General features: G+C 39.8%; 1 protein-coding gene across 1 annotated transcript; it reads left to right on the top strand.

Annotated features, from left to right (window-relative positions):
* Nucleotides 1-1,858: 1,858 nt before the first annotated feature.
* On the top strand, nucleotides 1,859-4,332 carry LOC132131283 (sphingosine 1-phosphate receptor 3-like). The gene is made up of 2 exons (XM_059543311.1): nucleotides 1,859-2,119; nucleotides 2,978-4,332. Exon 2 carries the CDS (start codon nucleotides 3,078-3,080, stop codon nucleotides 4,275-4,277), a length of 1,200 nt encoding a protein of 399 aa, XP_059399294.1. The 5' UTR covers nucleotides 1,859-2,119; nucleotides 2,978-3,077; the 3' UTR covers nucleotides 4,278-4,332.
* Nucleotides 4,333-8,075: the final 3,743 nt, after the last annotated feature.

Below are 8,075 nucleotides of genomic sequence, written 5' to 3'. Positions count from 1 at the left end.
AGCGTTTCCTTTCCCCAAAGTCCAAGTTAAACAAAATGTGGGAGTATAGGCACAACGGCCATAACAATGTCTTCTTGGTGCTTTTTGAAGGTATTAATGGCACCAACATTTTTTATTTATTGGTCCTGTGGAACTATGAAGAACCTTTAACATCCATGGAAGCTTTCCATTGTACAAAAGGTTCCTTACTGGCATGGATAGTTCTGTGAAGACCATTTAACATTCATAGAACCTTTCGATTGCATAAAAGGTACTTTATAGTGGAAAAATGTTCTTTAGATTATTAAAATGTTCTCCACACAATTTGTTATTTCAGGATCTGTTCACTCTTTGTTAATCACATTTCCTTCACCCATCTCGAGATCTTCCATATGATTGGACTGAGTAAAGTGGGGGAGATCAGAACCAAAAGAACGTGGTAGTGGTCCACACAATACCCCCCTCCCCAAACATTCCTTTGCCCATGCACCATCCCCAGGCTGGAGCACTAGATTGGACACTGTCTCCTGGGAATACTGTGAGAATGTAAAGCCTGGTTTGTGCACAGCTATTTGGAAAAGGGCTGTGCAAGAAATGCTTGCATTCTAGAAGCAGCTCTGATGTTTTTATATTAAATAATCATCAAGCAGAACGCATGGCTATTTAGAGCCAAAGTCTAACTTTAGGTCTAACTCTTGTTTTGAATGCGTGTCTTGAGCGGGTCGAGGCTCTGGGAGAATGATGACCTGTCATCCAGAAGGGAAGGGAATAAAAGGCATTGCCAATTTTAGCATTTGAACAAAGAATGGATATGAGAAGTTGTAAGTGGAAATGTTGTGGGTCTTGGCTTGTCATCACATCAGGGGAAATGTGTTCAGGAAAAAAATACAATCTTTAGGTTATTCTGGATGCCCCATTCAAGGAATGGTCACCCAGAAGTGAAAATTATGTTGTTATTTACTCACCCTCATGATGTTCAAAACTCGTATTCTTTCTTCAGGGTGTGGAACACAAAATATCAATTTCTCAAAAATTAACTTGTCATTTTTTCCATGCATTTAGAAATAAAAGGGACTGAAGTATGTTCAAAAGGCTTCAAAAATGATACAAAATCATGAAAGGTGTTACAAATCAGTTCTTAAGGATCACTGAAGCACTAAGTATTCATTAATAAATTAACTTGAACATTTGAACTATTTATTGAAAAGATCTGATTCGTTCACAAAGGGGCAACAGTAATGACAAGACTTAAAGACCTCAGACTAATATGTAGGCTATTACTTTTATGAAACTTGTCCACATTAGTAAGAATAACATAAAAAGGGCCTGCAAAATTCAGAAGAAAAAAAAATCTAAACAACATTGTGAAGTAAATAATGATGAAATTAAATGTTTTATGATCAGTGCCGTAATGAACAATGATCATAAGTCATAACCCTTTCATATTAACAGAACAGCTATCCAAATCAACTTATTTCAACTCAAAATGCAGTCTACTGCATGTATAGCCTATTTCTAAATATGGCCAAACCTGGTATTTTTGCGCTCTTTCACCCTCTCGTGTTTAAAAGTCGTGTAAAACACTCCTGTGTACGCTCATGTCAGGTGCTGCTCAATACTTGTTCGAGGTTAGGTCATCCTGCGTGACTTAAACCAGTAATTTCCCTCAGTTCGTGGGATGCCAGTCTAATGACACCCGTAGAAATAACACCAACATCAGAGGACTCTCGAGCACGTGCGCGCTTCATCATCGCGCTCTGGAATATTAGCGCGCGCGCCCTTTCCAAACAAACTCAAATTCAGAACGACGAAACGTTTGCTCGTTGCCTGTAAAAACTGCAGTGTTGAGCTCCCGCTTAGAACGTGAGCGAATGTTGAGGATAGGAGAGTTTAGAGTTTAGATTCATAACTCGCAGGAGAATTATTCTCATAAAAAAATCTGACAGCACTAGTTAAGTACAAAAACCTGGATGAAAAAAACTCTATTTGGAAAAAAGTGCTTCAAGGATAAACTATTCCACACGTCTGCTCGTTGAGTAACGTTACATGTTGGAAGGTTTTCCATCTCCTAAAACTTTTAAAGGTTTATTTATTAACCAGTAACCGAAGATGTAGGTGCATCTCTCGAGATAAATAACTGGTAAGTCTGTATAATCTCCTATAATCTTAGAAAGAAAAGTTTTTTTAGTATAATTCTAATTAACACATACATAACTTTACTGATTTCTTCGTTACCTAAATGTTACCATGGTAAGTCGTTGTAATATATGATCATTATTTTTCATACGAAAGTAGGGACTAATGCCAAACCACCAAACGACTTAAAACTAAGGCATGTATATTTTGGTATTTTCGTAAATTAGTCTGCTTTAATTCAGGATATAGCGTTGCCGTCAGAGAGCGTTGATTAATACAGCCTACTTATGATAACATTAAAAAAACAACAACAACCGATGACACCAAATGTTATTCAATAGCTTAATAGTCTCTACTAATAGCTTATTAGTTTAAATAAGTTATTCTAGTAAATAAGAAAACATAATTATTGCAAAATAGTCACTGATAATATTATATATATATATATATATATATATATATATATATATATATAGATAGATAGATAGATAGATAGATAGATAGATAGACTGATATTTTATTATTTATTTAAATATGACCTAATGCACTGTAGTATTGGCACAAAAACCTGAACATTTCTACACCTTCACAGGCTAAAACCACATCCATGTGTCCTTCAGATTCAGAACTGTTTGTATGATACAATCCACCATATCTTTGTTATAAAAAAATAAATCTTAAATTAGCCTAAACTGGTATGACAGTCTCTCAAACGTGTCTTTATGCTGGTTTCATACTGCTTAGACCATCTTAAACTACCCAAGACAAGATTAAACTAGCTGAAACAATTTACACTTTTTACTCACTGCTGTCAAGTCATATGATATGTTCTTTGATCCGTTTTGTTTCTATTTGTTATCAGATCCGACAAGAATCTTAATGTGGTGGATTCCTTTTCCATCTTTCTCACTGGAAGGTGCTCATAGACGCCATCTGCTGTTGAAAAACAGAGCGTGAGGAAAATGGATGACGAGTTTGAACCTGGAATGAATGATGTTATAGTTAGTTATTATAACCACTCGGGCAAGTGGGGAAGACCAAAAAGCACCGGTACATGCAAGACAGCCTTCCTCATTTTTATCTGCGCTCTGATCGTGTTGGAGAACATCACTGTACTACTGGCACTATGGCGCAACAAGCGTTTCCACAGCCGCATGTACTTTCTCATTGGCAATCTGGCACTTTCGGACTTGTTAGCTGGAGTGGCGTACATGGTTAACATCTTCACCTCTGGCCGCAATACGTTTTTCCTCAGTCCTGGCCAGTGGCTGCTGCGAGAGGGGAGCATGTTTGTGGCACTTAGCGCTTCCACCTTCAGCTTGCTCGCTATTGGGATCGAGCGCCACATGACAATGGTTCGTTTACGGCCGTGTGAGACTGCAGGAAGGGGGAGGTTGCTAGCTCTCCTGGGAGCCTGCTGGGCTGTTTCGGTCCTGCTGAGTATCTTGCCCAGTCTCGGCTGGAACTGTTTGGGCCGAGTCCACACCTGCTCCACTGTCCTACCACTGTACGACAAGAGTTACATAGCCTTCTGCATTAGCATCTTCACAGCCCTACTAGCAGCAATCGTAGTGCTATACGTGCGCATCTACCTGCTTGTGACGTCCAGCGGCCGTAGAGTGAGTTCCCGGCCGTCGGATCACTCACTCGCACTTTTGCGCACGGTAGTAATAGTACTAGGGATTTTTGTGGCCTGTTGGGCTCCCCTTTTTGTGCTGCTGCTGCTGGATGTGGGATGCAGTCCGGAGCGGTGCCCGGTTCTCTACAAAGTGGACTGGTTCATCGCTCTGGCCGTGCTCAACTCTGCCCTCAACCCGCTCATCTACACGCTTTCCAGCCGTGAGATGCGGGCCGCCTTCTTCCGTGTGCTGTGCTGCTGTTGCTGTCCAATCCAGCTGGACTCCATGCCCACGGTGACAGGGGCGGCACTTCCGAGAATAATCATTCCCACTGCAGAGAACAGCAAATCGAGTATGGCCAGGGTGGGAAGTGGTGGAGCAAAGTTCTCCCTGATGCGAAGTAAAGTTCCCACCCCGTCAAACTCCCACCATCAGCATGGGGACACGTCGCCACCAGCTGTCACACACGCCTCAGGGCCAGGTGACCTACTGTCTGTGGTGCTGGTTAAAGCTGGGGCGCTTCCTTCTTTGGGGAAGTTTTGAAATTGATACTACGGAGGTCAGCACAAAAGAGCGGGATCTTGTTATTTCCCCAAGATGTTTGACTGTTCTTCAGCTCTCTGAGGATTACAAAACCTGGATTCACTTTAATACAAAAGGCATCCACTGATGATGAGATTTCAAAGGGACAACAAACTCAAAGTGCGACTGAACAAATGCTGACCAAAGGACACACAAACTGAATTTACTTCTACATCTATTAATATTTATGAAACTGAACATGTGTTTTGAGCACATAAAATAGAGCCACTACAGAATGTAATCACTTGAAAAGCTTAGGTGTGCAATTTTTTTTATCAAGATAATCCAATTTGCACTTCGCGTGTAGGAAAACACCTTAACAGTATTATATGCATTATTATAATTCTCTGTATGACTTACTTTTAACATTTTCCCACAGTTTATTATTAGACAAAAACATTTTGAATAGTTTGCTATTCTTACCTATCACACAAGCTAGATGTAATAATAATTTGTATACACAAATTATGAGAGAGTGTTTTAAAGAAGACAGTGGATGGTTATGGTTGATATTCTGTGGAACGGTTTACATGGCAGAATGTAAGATTAGGTGGTTGCATTGTGAATGTGAAATTTAGATTGTTTTGCTCAATAGTACTTACTAACTGACATAATACTAACTAAATTTAAAGAGTGATATGTTAGTGTGAAGAAAAATAGGCATCTTATGTTAAGATTGCCTTATCTGTGCTGCTTTTATTTGCATGTATACACTAGAGGGAGCTGTCACATCACATTGAAATGGACTGCATAAACAGCGCAATAATGAAAGCAATGCACAGATCTTTTGTCTATGATTGGGGACCGAGCTTTATAATTTAGTCACTTGATACATGCATCATAGTAGCCTCATAATAAATGGTTTTGCCTGTGAAAAATCATGATCAATGGCACCAATCTTTGAGTCATACAGTAGTAAAAACAAACCACAGCTGTGCATACATGTGCTAGTTCAGATCATTATGGGCATCTCTCTTAAAGGGATATTGTCGGTTCAGTATTGTTAATATATAAAGAAATTGTTGGATAATGTTAAATTCAGTTGACTGCAATTTTGAGCAAATCTCTGGGTTACAATGAGCCACTTAAATTTGAGGAATTGGTCTAATCTGAAAACGTCAAAATACTAAGGATTTCTACAGCATTGCCACAGGACATAAACAATATGCATGTTAACATGAATTGAGTGTAGAAATTCTTTCTCGGTAATTAACATTATGCCATAATTGCTGTTATTTGAGCTCAACTACTCCACCAGGAATATTCCCTTAATTCTAACAGTCAGTTATGTTAGTCATACTTGATGTAATTAGATAAAAGGCAGGAATTGCTTAGTCATACTGCTTCTTGCATTGTTTGAACAAAAAAAGAGAGATTCATCATGGGTTTTTGTTCATGTTGAGTATATTGCGAGAACAAGTGACATTTTGTTGAAGAAATGGTATTTATAGCATCTGACAAGTGTGACTTTCAAGTAATTTACCATCCTAAGCTAATCTTTGCAGCCAGGTTGAGGGTAAAAATAGAATGTTAAACAAATCGAACTCATTTACAAGGCCTTAAGCGGTTTCCTAGGTAAAATCATGTCTGCTGGCATCCCGTAGCTAAAAATGCAAAGACATTCAGTATCACAGAATTCATTTGTCAAGATATTACACACCAAATGATTGAAGTGCCATGAAGAATCAACATCAACAAACAATGACGGCTAAAGCATTATGTGCAATGTGTGACCTTGAGCAAAAACACACAGCAACCCACATCGCATGACAACAAGCCTTATACAAAGTCTTTTAAATAAGCACACGCCACACAGAGGACATTAATCCTTTAAAGTGAGGCATTACACACTTGTAACACACAATATGCCTCTACACCTCATGTAATGAATGGCACTTTGCTACAATGGATCAAAGCGCAGACCACTGAGCTTTTGTGGATGGCCACCATTGAGAATATTCATTTGTCTATGTGCTTGTCAGAGCTGAGGGGAGTCTCTGTGGCTGAATACATCACACTGGCACATTGTCTGGCCCAGCACTCAGTGTGCACAATGCCTCCATCTGGACCAGCGACTCAGGATGTGCCAGTGCGAGAGCACGAAATTGATTTTCTCCCATTCAGAGACCATGGGTCACATTTAACAAGCTTTCAAGGGTTGACTGAGATAGAAGGTGTTTGTGTGTACGTGTGTTGCCTAGGAAATCAGTCGGGAACTAGACCTAGAGACCATAATGATGTGTTTGGTGCACTTCTGGTCAAGGTTTGGAAACCTTCCCATTAGTCCGGGATCTTGCTTACTAGCCTGGCGTAGACCAGTCATCATTAGCTAGAGCACTGGTCTGAAAAGGAAAGTTTACCCAAAAATGAAAATTTTGTCATATTTACTCACCCTCATGCTCTTCCAAACCTGTATGACATTCTTTCTTCTGGAGAACACAAAAGAAGAGATTTTGAAAAATGGTTTTGGTCCATACAATGAAAGTCAATGGGGTCCAAAACAACAGTGGATCTCTTTTTTCATACAGTATGCACAAAATATCTTCTTTTGTGTTACACAGTCGTACGTTATACAGGTTTGGAACAACACAAGATTGTGTAATTTGTCATTGAATTGGCCAAAATGATTGGTACCATTTGCTTGCATTAATTAGTATGAGGCAGGATCCAGAACCCTTGCCTCAAAACCAAATACTAATCCAAACTGGATATAAAAGCAGGGATACAGTGCTTCAATGCCAGACTTTGACAAGCTGTAGCACGACACAAGGCCAGTCATCTTGTCTGACATGACGAGTGCCAATGAAAGGGTGCCCAAATTATGTTATAGTCCTTCTTACAAAATAAAATCGACAAAATTGTGGAATACTAAAACATGGTTGTTCTTCACTGTCAGAAATAATGCAAAAAGTGTAGTTTTAGCTTGTCTTTGGGAAGTACCCACAAAGGTGCACCTTTGCAACTTATCTACCCTTACAGTATGCATATTAGTACTTTGAGAGGTAGGTAAAGCACAAAGGTGTTCGCTGAAGGGTACTGCCCCATTTATAAGCCAAACAAGATGTGTCCACTACTACTACATGGCCAGCTTCTTGAAGAGTTTAACTCCAATCCTAATCATATCACCTGAAGCTAATCAAGGTCTTCAGTATTGCTAAAAACTCCCAAGCAGATATGGTGGAGCTCGCAGAAGCAAAATTGTATACATGAGATCAAGGCACAATTCGTTTAACTTAATTAAATGTAATTTGCTGCCAGTGAGATCCTAAGGCATAAAGCTTGTATGACTTGATTAAAGGACTAGATTTTGCAAAAACCATTGCTCCTTTGAATTTACGAGCAAGTTCGGGTTAGGCATAGGGTTGGACCTTCGATTACTTGATAAGAATCTTGTCTCAAGACCAAGGATACTGAACCAGGAGCATTCCTGCTTGGCTTAATCACATCACACGAACACCTGAATTACTATCCTGAGACCTGGAATTCTGTGGATGATCTATCCTTAACCTCTTAAGTAGAGCCAAGGATACATTCAGTCCTCCCCCAGATCCACATCTTTTCCAATCCCTAACAATAGCCTTCAGCTGCAGCCGTATGCGAGCTGCATCTGACTGGGCTTTAGGAGATAAGCTCTCCAGAATGAGGTCTTTATTTGGGCCAGCTGCCCACAAGGGCGGAAGGAGAGTTCAAAGGTCAGATGTCAGTAAATTAACAGATGGTACAAGTTGCCAGTCCTCTCCGTAATGAAATCCAGATGAC

Source organism: Carassius carassius, chromosome 48 (genome assembly GCF_963082965.1).
Source record: "Carassius carassius chromosome 48, fCarCar2.1, whole genome shotgun sequence".
NCBI classification, from domain to species: Eukaryota; Metazoa; Chordata; class Actinopteri; order Cypriniformes; family Cyprinidae; genus Carassius; species Carassius carassius.
Note: the sequence above shows the minus strand (reverse complement) of the source record. Positions and strands in the feature narration are given on the sequence as shown.